This window comes from Suillus clintonianus, assembly GCF_016758775.1.
Source record: "Suillus clintonianus strain FC179 chromosome Unknown DEU56scaffold_108, whole genome shotgun sequence".
NCBI lineage: Eukaryota > Fungi > Basidiomycota > Agaricomycetes > Boletales > Suillaceae > Suillus > Suillus clintonianus.
The window spans coordinates 75154-91705 of NW_024539332.1; the positions used below are offsets into that span (position 1 = coordinate 75154).

The 16552-nt window shown below is 48.4% G+C and overlaps 4 protein-coding genes across 4 annotated transcripts; 2 read left to right on the forward strand and 2 right to left on the reverse strand.

The window, feature by feature from the left end:
• Positions 1–1931: 1931 nt before the first annotated feature.
• On the reverse strand, positions 1932–6564 carry DEU56DRAFT_829900 (beta and beta-prime subunits of DNA dependent RNA-polymerase). Its single transcript, XM_041354499.1, has 15 exons — positions 6378–6564; positions 5780–6324; positions 5243–5725; positions 4710–5191; positions 4389–4660; positions 3892–4332; positions 3757–3836; positions 3291–3703; positions 3165–3238; positions 3057–3110; positions 2879–3004; positions 2819–2825; positions 2729–2765; positions 2392–2665; positions 1932–2341 (listed from the first exon to the last, which is right to left on the reverse strand). The coding sequence occupies exons 1-15, from the start codon at positions 6471–6473 to the stop codon at positions 2294–2296; spliced, it is 3432 nt and encodes a 1143-aa protein (XP_041203600.1). The 5' UTR covers positions 6474–6564; the 3' UTR covers positions 1932–2293.
• Positions 6565–7069: 505 nt separating this feature from the next.
• On the reverse strand, positions 7070–8197 carry DEU56DRAFT_829906 (uncharacterized protein). Its single transcript, XM_041354500.1, has 6 exons — positions 8017–8197; positions 7813–7969; positions 7611–7753; positions 7496–7559; positions 7410–7437; positions 7070–7354 (listed from the first exon to the last, which is right to left on the reverse strand). Exons 1-6 carry the CDS (start codon positions 8066–8068, stop codon positions 7241–7243), a joined length of 558 nt encoding a protein of 185 aa, XP_041203601.1. The 5' UTR covers positions 8069–8197; the 3' UTR covers positions 7070–7240.
• A 515-nt stretch (positions 8198–8712) lies between these two features.
• Positions 8713–12016, forward strand: DEU56DRAFT_760065 (uncharacterized protein; the record flags this gene model as incomplete). Its single annotated transcript, XM_041350388.1, has 9 exons — positions 8713–8860; positions 8909–9137; positions 9192–9364; positions 9484–9611; positions 9658–10241; positions 10295–10668; positions 10716–10935; positions 10990–11300; positions 11349–12016. The coding sequence occupies 9 exons, from the start codon at positions 8713–8715 to the stop codon at positions 12014–12016; spliced, it is 2835 nt and encodes a 944-aa protein (XP_041203602.1).
• Positions 12017–12449: 433 nt separating this feature from the next.
• On the forward strand, positions 12450–15799 carry DEU56DRAFT_745401 (uncharacterized protein; the record flags this gene model as incomplete). Its single annotated transcript, XM_041349146.1, has 8 exons — positions 12450–12797; positions 12844–13401; positions 13638–14081; positions 14296–14524; positions 14582–14784; positions 14839–15037; positions 15093–15167; positions 15216–15799. 8 exons carry the CDS (start codon positions 12450–12452, stop codon positions 15797–15799), a joined length of 2640 nt encoding a protein of 879 aa, XP_041203603.1.
• Positions 15800–16552: the final 753 nt, after the last annotated feature.

The window sequence follows — 16552 nt, forward strand, 5'->3', positions numbered from 1 at the left end:
GCGGAACTTATCAGGTTTGAGGTCTCTCACATTTATTATCAAAGGTCCGCCGCTGCGTGCAGAGATCCTTATGCATATGACGTATCAGGACAGCATCACTTTCAAAAAAAAATAGATGACTTTGTCAGGCTGGCAACACCTGGCAAACACTGCCATCCGATACCTGTCATATGAACGGTGACTTTACGGACCGGTCTTTCATTGATCATCTGTGAGCGCTCAGATTCTATGCAGGGTGGCCTCTGGTGACTCGTTTCAGTGCCGAGCTGTTTATCCTATAACAACAGGCACTGTCCTCGGTGTTCAAAGTTGTTCCGCATGTGCCAAGTTAGCAACTTCGGGTACAGCATCCCGCTAGGGAACTTAAAGAACACTGGAACACACAATCCATTTACTGTGAGAGATTCCAATTACCCCCATTCAAAGGTACATCCCTTTCCTGTGGGCAAACAATTCAATATCACCATAATAATGAGAAGTAGGACCCCGGATCATACTGGGTAATACCATCACAGATACACTTTCGGGCAGAATTCGACCCGCAGGGCCGCACAGCCATTTACGTGCCCAGATACAGGATTGGGCGACTCATCCTCAGCCCGGACCCTTGCCAAGGGTGGCGCACGTGGTCCTCGGCGTAAAGCCATATGACGGTCCGCAAGGGCTCTTTGTACTTTCGTGATCATTCCATCTCGTTCCTGGATCTGACTAGCTACCCAAGGTAATTGGCGGGCATGTAAGTCGACGCCGGTATTCAGCTCCGACCATCCCGCCTACTGAAAAGCTGTTTCTTTCTTGCAGCCTCCGAGCGAGCCAATAAAAATATGTAGGAGAGGTCAGGCCAACACGTAGGCAAGTCTCTGTCTGTTCGTCGTCAACTTATCCGCGAATTTTGGTCCAGAATCTCCCAACGATTGTGGGGGCCCCTGGATCAACGCTGAACTGGATCTGCCTGGTAACGCCGAGAGCCCAGCCTCGGGCAGCGAAGAACTGAGCCTCGGAAACAACGCGTTTGTTGTGATTCCTTGAACCTAGATCCAGGTCTAGACAAGTTTAGACTCTTCGGGATCTGCATGAGTTCCATCGATATTATCCGGGGTCTAGAGTAACCAGGTGGCCGAACGCGTATGGCTACCACAAAGTATCTCCCAAATTCGGGCAATTGCTGTTTCTCAACCAAGCTTTCAATCCTTCTCACCCCACACCCCGCAGATGTCGTAATTATTCAGGACTCTAAGCCGGTTCCTGCTAGCTCGCACATTAATATTGTTGTACATGTGCGTTAACGCCTAGACTCTGGCATGTCAGTTTGTCCATACTATAACGAACCTCTGCATAGCATCGGCGCATGTTACCAGAACGCGATGATGCCCTCAATCAACCTCAATGTTATCAGCCGACTATGACTAAATATGTATGTTTCTCCTACACAACTGTACCACACCACATTTGTTATTCGGTTTGGCCGAGTTGGCCGCCGCACTCAGTAACGTCAAGGCTTCATGCTTCAGGGCTAATAAAAAGTTATGCTCAGTTCCTTAGGGGGTTTTACTGGACCCTCCTCCTGTGCGCCCCGACTAACACTTCAGATCAGACGTAAGCACCTCAATGGTGTGAAGTACTTTGGCTCCTCGCATCCGAGGGCTCCGGAGCCACATCCCTTTCGATTTCTTCGGAGCTTTGCACACTTTCACGACTTCACTATCACTGTTTTACGTTAGGCCTTGTTGGTACGCATGCATCGACGCACAGCATACCGCCATTCACCCATCCTTTCGTATATGCACTAGCATGTATCCTTACACAGCATGTCAATCAGAATCCACCCAACCTTTGACTGGAACTCAGCAGAATCGACCTTATCAGAGTTCGCGATCTCTATCGTATTAGTGACGAGCCAAATTTATTGTGATCAGCGCTATCACTATGATAGGCTATCTCTCTCGATGTAAGACTTACTCTTTCAACAGCTTCGAGAAATGGTGGAGTTGTTAGGAACCCGAGTGCCAGAGGCTTGGAAATTACTGTTTCAGCTCCCAGATGTATCCAAATCTGCAAATTAGTACTACCTCAAAATCGGCTGTCCTCCACATCTCAAGTAGATTTTGATCTCGTGCGTTTTCTTGGATTGACTGAGTGAAATTGTACATAAGCATCATTACACTCCGGCGCACATTAACCGGGCGCTCCGAAGTTACAGGTGCAATGAGGTGCAGCCGCAGATTGATAACATCTGTTAGGCAGTACAAGCCTGGGATGGAAAAGCGTAGTGTTGTATCATGTTATACAAGGATTATGCATCATCAAGGATTAGCCGGGGAACGATATTCATTGCCATCAGCTGTACAGACAATCAGTACTTGTTCACGAAGTGTACGAACGCTGACGAACCTCTTGGAATAATAATTTTGCAGCGTACGGAATGGTGAGCTTAGCCATCTTCTTCGAACTCTTGCAGTATGTACACCACCCGTTGTACCCCATGAGACCGCATTCCTGGCAAGCGTTCACCTCGAACTTGTCAGAAGAAATCATCAGGCGTTCAAGCAACAGCTGAGTTGCACCATAACCTATGAGACAGTCCCGCTCCATTTCCCCAAGTCGTAGACCACCCTCGCGGGACCGACCTTCAGTAGGCTGGCGCGTCAAAGTTGCACGTGGCCCTCTTCGGAGAAACATCGACAAGTCAGTAATAGTTCCATGATTTCTCAGCGTCGCTCGATCGTACCTGGCGCGGGCGTGCATTTTGTCCATTACCATGTGTTCTGTGGCGCATGGGAGTTAATCACAGACAGTGATAATGTGGGACTTCTCTCACTCAGTTTCTGTGAGACAATCAATTAGCTGAAACCTTATATGACGCAGGGAATCGACAGACTTGATAGTATATTGGACCAAAATAGACATAAGCTTCCAAGGCCTCACCAGTGATACCGCTTGTGAGCATGTCCTTGCCAGCATAATTAAAGCCGTGCTCGATTAAGATCCGGGACATGTCTTCAACCTGTGGTAAGATAATTCGTCATCAAGATCGATCGGCGGCAGCGTATCTGTACCTTGGAGCCTCCAAATGCTGTACCGTACTGCAGTTTACCACTTAAGACCCCGGCCTGCCAAGCAGATTTAGCTCAGAGAACTCGTGTGTAAATGTCGGCGGGGATTACCTTCCCTGCTAAAAGCTCGATCATCTTGCCGACCGTCATTCGAGATGGGAATCCATGCGGGTTCATGATGGTATCTGACCCCAAAGTTAACTAAGTGAACACCAGCCAGGGACATGTATACCTTACCGGGGTTGATTCCCTGATCGTTGAAAGGCATGTCCTCTTGGTTTACGATCAGACCGCATACACCTTTCTGGCCGTGTCGAGATGAGAATTTGTCACCCAGTTCCGGCCTCCGCGTCTGTCGGATCAAGACTTTGATCAACGTTTGGTCGTTTTCGGTATCGCTGATCATGACTTTATCGACGTAACCAGCAACTGGGGATTTGTAGGACATCGGCGCGTTCTTGTATGGGACCGCAGCTGCTTGGCCGCTGAAAGTATTATCGTTGGCGTTCGTTGGCGTTTGCTTGTTAACATAGACATCCCCCGGGTCAACTCGCTCGCCGACGCCAGCGAGACCGTCAAGTTGAACGATATCATATTTTTTCTGAGTTTGCCCGTTCTCATCCAAAGGAGCATCTGCCAGCCGATCAAAGCTAAAGATCGGCAATGAGATAAAGACGGGCGCTCAACAAAACGCTCCACTCACGTGCCGTTTGGGTATTTCCGAATGAGAGTAGCGTTCTTGCGCAGAACTTGGCACCTTCCATAACCACGGTCGAGACTTGCCTACGGGTCAAGTCAGATTACCTGCTGACATGCAGAACAGGAAATAGTGGCCAACTTTATTTTGAATGAGAGCATCTTCAATATCATACCCAGAATAGCTCATCACTGCGACGGTAGCATTTTGACCGGCCGGCAGACGGTCGTACCCAATAAGTTCGATAGTTTTCGTCTTGACCATCGGCTGTTGCGGATACACGGATAAGTAAAGAAGCGTGTCGATCCTATTGAGTTGGTTGTAGCCGATTGCGCCTATCGCCTGCTTACCCATAGCACATTGATAGGTATTTCGAGGAGATTGATTGTGGTGGGGATATGGTATAAGACCGGCGACAGCGCCCAAGATAGTAAATGGCTCGATCTCCAGATGCGTGGTTGTTGCGATGATATCGGACTCATATAGTGCGATATACGAATCGTTCTCTTCGTTCACATCGAGGTATTCCACGAGACCATTTCGGAGGAAGTCATCGAATGAAGCAGCGCCTTGCTTGAGTTGCTGAATGAAATAAATGAATTCACCAATCTGCTTTAGCGTCAGAAATAGAATCTTACCGCGATATGCTCTGATGTGACTCTTGGGCGGCCGTTCTCCACGATGATCATTGGTCGGCAGATTCGTCCACCGTCGCTTGCTATGTGAACAGCGTGATGATGGTGATTAACATAAATACCAACAAATTCGCTGAAGCGGCCCGCTCTGCGCAGTCTGCGGAAGTTTGTTACAAATCGCATCGGATACCGAATCAGTCCAATGATCGTGCCATTCACGTTAACCACAAAGGTATGGGGTCCGTATATCTCTGTGCCCGTGGCTAAGCTGATATCTAGCAATAATTTTGCATTAGATATAGGTATGACGAGATCCGAACGCACCTTCGACACCGAGCATCAATGCCAAACGGATGATCGGTCCTTCTTCTACGTCCGTGGTTATGTGTGTCATCAACGCGAGATTCTTGACCAGTCCACAAGCTTCTCCTTCCGGAGTATCACTTGGACATAACATACCCCACTGACTAGGCTGTAAAGCACGAGGTCCGCTGACCTTTCTAGTCTTTTCAAATTGGGAAGATATGCGTGTCATCATTCCTAGGGCAGATATGAAGCTCAGTCTGCTGAGAACATGCGTGACTCCTGCACGCTCCATTTTGAACCTTTTCAATGACCAATTCCCAGTGGAAATGGCGCGTACGAATCCGGCAGTTATGTGATCTCCCTGAAATTGCATCGTATTGAAAGCGTCGAATTCGTTGGTCCTTGATGGCTTCTTAAGGACCTTATCGATTGCCGATTTGAGATTGGCATTGAAAGTTTTGAACAGGTCTTCGAACAGCAAGGCAAGCAACTGCCCCGCACTAGGTACCATTGACCCATTGTCTATGGTGAAAAGAAAAGAAGAGACGTACAGTTCTAATCGTTTGTTCCCAACATAATCCCGATCGTCAACCATTTTCTCATCATCCATCGCCATCAAAACTCGGCGAGTCATGGTAGCCACAAAAATCGCCTTCGACCGGAAGTCCAAGCCTATCACAGGAACATGGGCTAGGACAATGGTCGCAAGTGCTTCCAAGGCTTCCTCCCAGGTAGGTCTTCGTGGACCAACAACTTTTCGGTTGACTTTTACCCGGGATCCTATCCATTCAAGTGCCTGATGTCTTGTGAATACGCCCGACTTGGCAGCCTCCTCAAGATTGGCAGAAAAGGCAATCTTATAGGCCTCCGTGTTTCCAGCAGTCAAAAGAAGGATTTCTTTGTCGGACTGGATACCGAGCGCCTTCAACGCAATGACAATCGGGACATCTTCATGAATGCAATTGTGTCGAAGATAGATTTTCCCCTTTTTCGTGGCAACATAGGTTTTGGACTTGAGCCCGCCGTGCGTTGAACTTTAAGCAGAAGAAGTTTCAGCGAAAGAAATTGAGATCCGGATAATGACTCACGAGGTACACGAGGCTTGCACAATCCCTTTGACAGTGTCAGTTTCGACAATTATACGATTCTTGCTCAGCTGCTCTTGAACCAGAATAACCTTCTCCGTGCCTTTGACAACGAAATAACCACCGGGATCAAGGGGACACTCCGTCATTCGAGCCAGCTGCGCTTCATTCCTGCCAGTGAGCACACATTTATTGCTCCTCAACATAATCGGTAGTCGTCCAATGTTAACGTTAGGTCTGCGTACAACGTTCTTTCCTCGAGTGTATTGAATAGTGACAAGAACCGGAGCACTATAAGTGATATCGCGTAACCGACATTCATGAGGCGTGATACTCTTGTCTATCGCGTCCAAATCGGTGCGGTCGGGGAAGCCGACATGAATATCCGTGTACTTGAGCCAAAAGCGAGGATCGACATCTGAGGTGACCTTGTTGTTGGCTCTCACAATGTTTTTGATGTCCACATCGACGAAATAATTGAAGGAGTCGATATGCTGTTTGACTAAACCTTTGATTTTCAGGAATGCAGGCAATAACAACCATTTATCCTGAGGAGCTGATGATGAGCGCAAGAAGAACTACGCGCAAAAATGAAAAGTACCTCGACCTTCTTGATTGGATCTGCGAGTCCTAAACCACGCCAGTTCGTGCGGTTTACATGCTCCCAATCGTTTTCCTCCTCCCCGATAGTGGCCATTGTGACCGGTGATCGTTACTTTTCCCCCCTGTGCGATGCCTTTGCAAGAGAGTGTCACGGGTGTATCGAGTAAAGCTTGCGATAAGTTTGGTGCAAATGACTTACACAACGAATTTCCTTTTCTGATCAATCAGGACCGGTCACCGGGACCATGTACGTAAGTTTATGGCCCAGGCTCTGGTTAGACGCCGAACCTCCTATGCGCACGCATGTAAATCATGCATGTCCCAGCGCATGGGTTGCAAGTTATGGGGTATGATTGAAACGAATGCTTATTGAGATTCAGATGATGACATGCTCTGCGACGAGTCTGCGTGACTTAGGTATACATTATATACATACTGATACTATATACCCGTCCGACCTAGTAAAGCTTGCGGCATCGATATCCTGTCTCAATGATGTTTCTACTTGCCTATTTTCTAGGTTGGACATCACAAAAGTTCATATGGATAGATCTGCTATGCAGGTGTAAATGTCACAGTACTGATCATCTGACCTATGATAATGATTGAAGGACATCCCGGACCCGTTGGCCACTGACCTTCAAGTTCACGACCTCTCAAAACATAATAACGCACTCGATAGTTGATACACGGGCTTGAATATAGATTAAATGGTCGTGAGACTGTATTAAATATAAAGCAGAGCTGGAAACTCCAGGTTCGGGGTCACCGTATAGCTATTGTCTACTAGATGTCTAGCCACTGAGCCAGATGTATTCGATGTTAAAAATACAGCGAGCCCGAACGGGGTTGACTGACATGTCATTGTTCGATCTCGATATGAGTGCTGAGCACAGAGGCTCGGATGGAAGTACTGCTCACTCTGTGTGTAGGATGAGTGACCAGCCGTTGCGTGTTCATGAGCAGCCAGCATCCCTAGCAGTAAGCTGAGTGGGCTGCACGAATCGGACGTTCTCAACCAACAACTCACACATGAGGAAAGTATAGATAAACTCCAGCTGGAACGAGTAAAACATGTAGTCAGCACAGAACGGGAGTATAAAGGGCCATATGCACAAAAACATTACTGTTGCTCTTTCGCCATCTAGTCGACAGAAGCCGATCATCACGACACATAGTGCTATAGGGCTTAATGAATGTTGGAATAAGTGCCAGAAACGAAGTCTCTGACCAGATACGACAAAGTGGACCGCACTGCCGTCGCGCAAAATTAGGGATACAAGCGGTGTCCTCCCCCATCCCGAGCTCCTAGTGAGGACATGCTTCAACAATGGAAGTCCCATCAAGGTGGTATGTGTGGACAAGACTATAATGCTGTAGGAATAATATGTATTCCATAATAAAACATCGCATCCAAGTCGTAAGCTACTCACCCGTGGTACAGCAGTTGATGGGGCGGCTTGGAAAACATACAGGATCTGGTAATTCTTACGGCATATACCGTATTCACCACCGAAGAAGCGACTTCAAGCAAGATCTGAAAGCCGATCAGGAAAGCAATACGACGACTCCGGTTGTAGAGTGCGTATACTGATTTCTCCGTCAATAAAGTTTCAAATACGTTCACGAGATCCTACCTCGGACAGCAAGCACCATTTCGACTGCTGTAATATGAACCTGACCCACCATAGATGCATAAATATACCATGCTAGACACAAAGAGGTCGAACCATGACCTCCTCCGAGGTATTCCACGACGCCTGGGTGAAATCTGCGGCACCCGACGATTCAGTCAAAGTGATGGTTCCGAGACGGGGCACGCCTACGCTTGAAGCAACAGACTGACACCTATGATTCCCACATATCTCAATTAGTTAAGTGGCCTCACGGCACTCTTTCTGCCACTTAATTAAGTCCCTCTGCATTCGTATGGAGCACCGGCGGTGCGCCCCAGCGGTGCGCCCCAGCTGGTTTCAGTCACTTATGCGTGTTTTCTCCAACAGCCTTTACTTCTCTTTCCGGTATGTCTTTCCCATGCCCGTTTTGGCCACCACGCCAATACAAACAATGCCGCCAATGCTGCCAAACAACGTGCTCATCGTTTACCACGATGAGCTCTCATATCCCGCCAAATACTACTATTTCTTTCTGCATTTTGGGGCAGTACACGAGGACTACAGGCCTCACTCTACTGATATATCAACGCACGAAGGCCTGGCTCTGCTTTCTGCACACGTGGCCCCCGCAACAAATCAACAAGGTAACGTGGGAAACACCCTAACCTCCTTGTTACTGCTAGCACTCACTACACCTCATCTACGCCTCTGTTCCCCATGCCCCCCAGTCGCAATTCTCTGGGCGGGGTTTCAAGACGATGCGTTGTTCATGTTGGTGGCGGGGGCAAAGCCAAAACATTGCGTGCTGGAGCCATTCGCGAACGTCAACAGGACGCCCGTGAAATTCGCTCTGCTCTCCTCAAAGGTATGGCTCATTTGTACTTCCATTCTGTTTCCACTGACGGTCTCCCAGAACTTCCTTTGGTGGAGCGTGAGCGTTTGCTAAGCGCAGAGAGTGGTGGACCAAGCATGTCGTCGCAAGTACCGTCGGACAATTTCGACCTCACCGACTTCTCCGCCTATTTCATGGATGTAGACTCTATGGTCCCTCCTCCTGGTGAGGAAGGGTTCTCAGTAAGTCATGCTGGAGACGAAATTTCGCTGTACCGGGAGCTTGAGACTATTACAATGACAAAGACACGGTATTCCTCCATTTATCTCTGCGCACAATCTCCTCTTACTGAATATATGAATAGACGACTTGACACCCGCAATCGCAGCGGACGGATTGCACACCTCGTAGCGGAGTGGGCCTCACAATACGACGATCTCACCAATGCTTTTCTGACGTACAAGCAAAACTGCACTCCACCTCCACTCTCTGACAACGAGGCAGAGAATTTTTCAATTGAAGTTGTTGATCTTTTTGGTGCGCTGTCTATTCCAGTAATGTTCGCATATCTAACATTCACTTAGAGCGCCGTGTCCAAACTTTCAGATCCATTTCCCCATTCATCAACGTGTCCTTACTTCATAACGGCTGCATAGGCAGCTCGCCTACTCGCCCAACGGTTGCGATTACCATCCGTACCCTTGACGTGTTCCGACAAAGTCATCGGGTATGCCCAAGGTTTAGCATCCACGCTGCCGCGAAGATGCTTTGTTTCATGCATAACGTGAGTCTTTTGTCATCCTCTTGTACATATTCTTATATTGCCCTAGCTTTGTTATCGTCGGCACCTAGCCGAACAGATGCGCACTGCATTCGACGTGTATCTCGAAATACATCGTCGCATCAATAGCCGACTCGACAAGTTCCTTGGACGTGACACAGAGAACTGGCGCATGCTGAATTCTTGTCCAGCTTGCCAATACAAGCTGGTCAATGAGCCGACTCTGGACTTCTCGATTCTGTGCGCATGTGATGGGAACAACTCAGCCAAACTGGTTGATCCCGCAGTACGTAGCGGTGAGGAACGTCTTGACCCTCGCTCAGGGCTATCATCCATCTGGCTCACGGAGTCATATGTTGACCAATTTAAGGATGAAGTCCGATCTGCGCGGGCACGTCAAGCTAGGCAACCTGCTCGGCAACAACCTAGTGACCCTGACGATCCGTGGATAGACGAACCGGACTCGAACGATTCTGCAGAGCCACCCACCATATGCGTTGACCGCTGGCGTAATGCAGCGCCCGAATCACGCAAGAAGATGTTTGCTATATTCAAGAAGTCAGGGATTTTTGTCACAGTATGCTGGCACGGGTTTCTCCTTACAATTTGCGATATGGTCCGAAGCGGCGAATTGTATTTCGGTTCCACCTATCTAATGTTTGATATGCAGGCTAACACATTGCCAGGATGAAATACCCGATTGCTAGTGTGAAGAAGCTTATGGACGTCTTTGGCAGCAATATTCTTTACGGGTATGATATCAAATGCGCCTTCGAAAAGATTATACAACGGAGTTCGCTCGCTGACGATGCAAAACGCTTAAACCTGCAGGGTGTTGTGCCCGCCTTCCACGGACACGCCCACAACCGACTTTGCCAAGTTGAGCATCATTCGAAGTATAAAGTCGGTGCGGGGAAGGAGGATTTCGAGACCTGTGAACGGGTCTTCTCTGAATCTAATGCACTTGCAGCCCAAATTCGCAACGCCACCGATTTTCACCGTCACCAAGCGCTTGACGAACATTTCGCCTTTGCCGATTTGGACAAATTTGCAGCCCTATGTATGTCACATCATTTTTTGCGGACTCCACGCTAACCCCGAATGTAGCTGACTTCATCTATAATAATTACGTCCAAGCGCTGACAATCATCTCTACGACAAGCATATTCCTCGCCAACTTCCACGCATCAAATGCCACCATCAAGCCCAACTTCGAAGATGATCTTAAGGATGAGCACCAAGTTTTACAACGCCTCGCTCGCAAGAAGGAAGAATCCACCGTGGAAGTTGACTATGTAAGAGCATTGAATGAGTATGACGAAGCCCAGTAAGTTTTTTGTTCAGCCGTGGACAGATCACGTTAATACTATGACTATGTAAGGCGTTCATATGAATCTGCGCGTGTGGCGTTCAGCGAGCTCGATTTACGCCTCAATTATTCTACGAAGGAATCTGGCGACATACACCGCCGTCATGCGAATGCTACTAACAAACGTGATCAGAAACTGGAGATTGTCACGCATTACGAACATCAAATGGCGCTGGACTCGAGATGGGGTCCAGACCACCCCGAACGGATGAAGGCACAGTCACGCATTACCAATCGGCTCTTCCACAAGGCTGTAGATGACGTTGAACGCCTTGTCGTCATGCGTCTGCTTGAGTTGACTAAGCTACAAATGAGTGGTCTAGGTAGGGCTTTACACTATGATTTCGCATTTTTAACACTTGTCTTTGTAGGTTACAAGCTTCGCACTCAAATCTCCAAGGCACTCAAGAGTCGTGCGAATGCAATTCGAAACGCCCTTACTCGATACAACAAATACGGCGCTCTCCTAAGCCCTCCCCGCCCCCCATTACAATGGGACCAGATTGTAGAGTATTCTTTCCTTGCCGAATTTGACTTGTTACGGGAAACAGATGGGGAGATCCAGTCAAAGAGTTGGGCCAACCCATCTTACCGACACGCGTCCACGCAATATTTTGAGCACCAACGTGCTAATGAAGAGATTCGTCGGCTGGATGTCGAGCTCGGACGTTTACTCACAAAGATGCGAGATGATGCCGTTGATTACCCCCATGCCATCGCACAACTTCAGTCCAGTGACCCACCCCTTGCAGCCGAACTCCAGCGTCGCTGGACACAGCTTCGGTCCGTCAACGCACGTCACATTTGGCGCATCCAGCAAATCATGCAGCTTCCTGGTTACAGTGGGCCAAAGAACCCTGGCAGTCGTGTAGGTCGGATTGACGTTGCGTGTGCCTCTCCCTACGAAGCTGTGCCACATGAACAGGATAGAGAGGAGGGAGACGGAGACAATGTAGAGCTTGAGCAACAGCTGGAAGACGTACAAGCTTACATCGAGGGACTTGATCATCACCGTGTAGACTCAGAATCCGCAGAATAGTCATACCGTTGTCATGTAATAGCTATAGATCATCATATCATATCAATGCCTTTGCCTTCAATGCTAGATTGTGAAAGTATAACGCCCCGAGAATTTTGCAGATCGTTTGGCCATGAAAATGAAATATGCGCTGCGTACCTTTGAATTTAGTGATTCAGACAGTACACTAATATCTGTGAATTGATGATTGATTTACAACTGAGGATTTATGACGGACGCAGGTATATCAATCAGTACTTAATAGAGTGAGCTACTACTGTTCTGAGTCGTTATATATCATGTGCAACACAGTAAGTCATTCGCATTATACATTGTTGCAGTGAGCTTGAATTGTAGCGTGTTCATGATGATATTTGCGCTGCCAGATCTTACATAAATAAGCGAACACCATTGCCTCATTGCAACCTCCAGGTCATCTCAGTCGTTGTCCATCATGTCCTCTAACCTCTTAGACTGGAAATCCTCTGCATTCAACAGATCTCCTACACTTAATGGCATTGAAGAGTGCAAGGCTCTACTTCCTTGCCCTGAACATCTCAATTCAATTGCTGGACACGACCGTCGCTGGAACTCTGCGCTCTTATCTTTGGTTACGCACGGATTCCACAGTGATGATGGGCATCTAGAGCAGACAAACGGCTTTCACGCACTGACTAGCCAACACTATCTCACCGGGTATTCTAAAACTCAGCCAGCTACAGAGCAGGACAGGTTAAAGAATTGGCGGGCTCGAGCGACTCATGCAGAGCAGATCTTGCACACTATATTTGACCTGGCAAGTGTCGCCTCTCATTCACACCTTTCCTTCTGCTGAACCGCATGTTCAGTGCACCGCCTTAGATAGGTTGACGGGTGGTTCAACAATTGTCCTGCATCATCCTGGCGCTACATCTCCAGGCTTGGACGTCTCTCCTGAAAACCTCAAGGCTGAAGTTTATGTCAATCCCAAAGTGCTCTTGGACCATCACGAGCTTCACTCGGTCATCGCTCAAATTTCTCAACTCTTTATCGCTGACTATGCGACACCTTTAGCCCGAGCCTTTGCAGAAAATCGGATTCAGAACAATTGGAACAGCAGTGGCTCTCAAACGCCTTCGAAAGGCAAGACAACATCGAAAGGCAAAGGGCGAGCCGATGTCATGCCTCTTGTTCCCTCACCCGTCTCACCATCATCAACGCACTTCACTTTTCATGGACGTCCTCGAGGCTCTTTAGAAGGTCTCCTGAGTTCAGGCTCCATCTTATCATACGTGCCCGTCTACGATGGCAGAATCACGTGGAAGCCAACTCAGATCCGACTAACGCATACTCGGGAGAGTGTCAGCACGAGTCATCTGGTCCCCAAAGAGGAGCCGAGTCGGAGGATTGCCGTACAAGCAGCGAGTGTACGTCAGGTACATTTTTGTATTTCTTAGTCAAACTATTGTCTAATTGATCGCTCAGCCAATGGAGAGGGTCAGTACGAGTCATTTGATCCGCAAAGAGGAGCCGAGTCGGAGGACTGCCGTATCGGCAACGAGTGTACGTCAGGTAAATTTTTGTTTTTCTCACTCGAACTATTGTCTAATTGATCCCTCAGCCAATGACCCTTACCGTTCTCGACCAGTCCACGAGCAGTGAGTCCTCGAGCAGTGACCAGGGTAAGAGACGTCACCCTCCGTCAAACAGCGACAATAGACGTTACCCTCCGTCGAACAGCGACGATAGACGTTACCCTCCTCCAATGAGTGACCAGGCTCAGAGATGTTACCCTCCTGCAACTCCTACAAAGGGCAAAAGCGCATCCTTTGGATGGTCTCTACCCACACCCATCACACCCATGTTGATCGCTGCTAGGTCCCCCTCTGAATCACGGCAATATAACGTGCCGACACTTCTTCCTTATGGGACTGAAACGGAGGCAGTCCTAGAAGAGCTAGGCTACCCGGATCATTTTCATCGGGTCTGCATATCAATCAGCAAAGATTTCCTTCCAAAGCGGTGGATTATGAAATTGCAGGAGCTCGCTGAGATTTCGGGGGAGCACGCGGAGGCCATCGGGAATGCTATGTTGACTGATTCTCAGGTGTCGCTCTCATAATACTTTTTGTACCGTTTTTTTTTTAATCTGACCTTGTATGATTCGTTTATAATGCTATTCAACCTCTCAGCCTGTCACCTCGTTCACCGTCAGAATTACTGTGATGGTGCTCCCAGTAACTGCTCGCTCACACAATCCTCGACGGTTGGTTCCTCGGGCGCGTGCCCCGTATATCAAAGTATCGAAAGAAGTGCGTCAGCAACTGACAGAGCGGCGACAGGCTAAGCGCCTCGATGAGGACCAAGAAATTCAGGCCGTTCTAAATTACATTCATGCGAAGGCCACAGAGTTGGCGTCGAAGTTCAAACAACCTCGACGCCGCTACCTTGAGCGGTTGTCACTCGGTTCTGTTATCCACCGCCGCAAACACAACAAGACAAGTGCCTGGCATGCTTATATGCACTTCAAAGGCATCGAGAACAATGCCAGTAAGTTTTTCCCCATTGTACTACTACTGTGCTCGTCACTAACTACGGCTGTCCTAGATAAAAGTTTCAGTGAGAAGTCGAACATAGCCGATCTCGTCAAGGAAAAAACGGAGTACCACCGCCTTACCACTGAGGAGAAGGAACAGCTTATAATTGACTTTGATAAAGTCAAAAAGAGCTCTCAGGATCGTCCTCCAAATATCACCGCTAAATCGCGTTCTGCTGAATGTTCCCGGAGTTTCCAGTTTGTGAGAGAAGAGGTGTGTACTTGCCGTGTTACATTTGCTTGTGCGTTTGACTAATACTTCATGAAGCTCGAAGCTCTCAAGGAACGCATTGGCGCTGAAGCTTTCATCGTTATGGTTCGTGGTGTTTCCGACTTCACCATGGTGCCGAAGGCGTTCTTCACAAGCCCCGCGGCTGAACACTTTGTTCGTCTATATCTACGCAAGGACATCGCGCAAATGGCAACCGACTTCGAGAGCACAATACTGGCCAATGGCCTCATTATGAGTTAGTACCTAACATTTTTCTCCCGTATGCATGGCTCAATTTTATTGTAATCCAGACACAGCTGCTAATCATCGACAGCGTGTTGCTAATGCGAAGGCTGCCATTCGAAATGGTCTTCGTGTATCACTTTGTAAGCCCCGTTTTTTTGTGTTTTAAATTATCCGCTGATTCACTGCAGGCGAAGTGACGAATAATCCAGCAGCAGTAATGGAATTCAAATGCTATAATGATCTTGTCCAGCGCTACCATGTTAAGCTCGTAGGATGGAACCACCCCTACTGGGCCAATCCCTCTGACCTGAAAGGTGGCATCGAGAGCCTCGAGAACGTGGTCCTTGCGATTCAGGCCAATACCTGTAAGTTTGTAACAATAACACCACAGGAAGCCAAAGAGCGGATGCGTCGTATCAAGGATGGAGAGACTCTCACTCCTGATCTCGAGCCCTCTCTCGCTCCTGATATCGAGCCCTCTCTCACTCCTGATATCGAGCCCTCTCTCACTCCTGATATCGAGCCCTCTCTCGCTCCTGATATCGAGCCCTCTCTCACTCCTGATATCGAGCCCTCTCTCACTCCTAATCTCGAGCCCTCTCTCACTCCTGACCTGGAGCCCTCGATGCCACCCAACTTGCCCACTCCCAATTTGACACAGCCGGCCAACATTTGTGTGGCTTCGTCAGAGCCTTATGTGCGCCCCTCCTCATTCACAGATGAAATGGTGGATCCCGCGCTTCGTGCGCTTGATCATGGTAAATATTTATAATCTACTCTTGTATAAACAGTGTTGATGTTGTCTTTCAGCCGCTTCTGACAATGGACCTCCCATGGTACAGTTTCCTCCCACTCCACCCATGCCTACTCCTCTTCCAATAGCTGGTGAAGCGCATGTTCTTGTCGTGGCGACCAACCGTGGTAAGAGGGCCGCAGATGTGTCTACCGGCACTTCACGTTCGAAACGTGCTCGGAAACTCACGGAGAAAGGCCAATCTGAACTGGAGTCAAGGACCCGCGCACGGTGTGGGCCAACAAAGAAGGGGACTCGGCGTTCAAAAAAGAGTAATGCGCATGTTGAATCCGACACCGAAAACACATAGAATAGCTTGGCAATATCCTACATTTCATTTGCTCATCCTGTCTGAAGTAGTACAAGCTCGCTGTCTATGTATCATGCCTCAATAATTAGCCCAATAACCCTTGGAATCTTCACAGTCCCTCACACAAAAGGCTAAAGTACTTGTGCGGTCATTGTACTGGCAAATGAATGAGTCAAAGACCGCAGCAATGTTGAACATGTTCCCACAGAGTTGGTTGATCTGTCGCAGGGGCCACGTGTGCAGAAAGCAGCACCAGGCTTGGTCTGTCAAAGCGCTGAGGTACTTGTGCTGTCATTGCACCACCAGACGAAGAGTCGAAGACTGCCGGAGTGTTGAATGGTTGTGAGGGCCACGTGTGCAGAAAGCAGAGCCAGGCCTTCGTGCGTTGATATATCAGTAGAGTGAGGCCTGTAGTCCTCGTG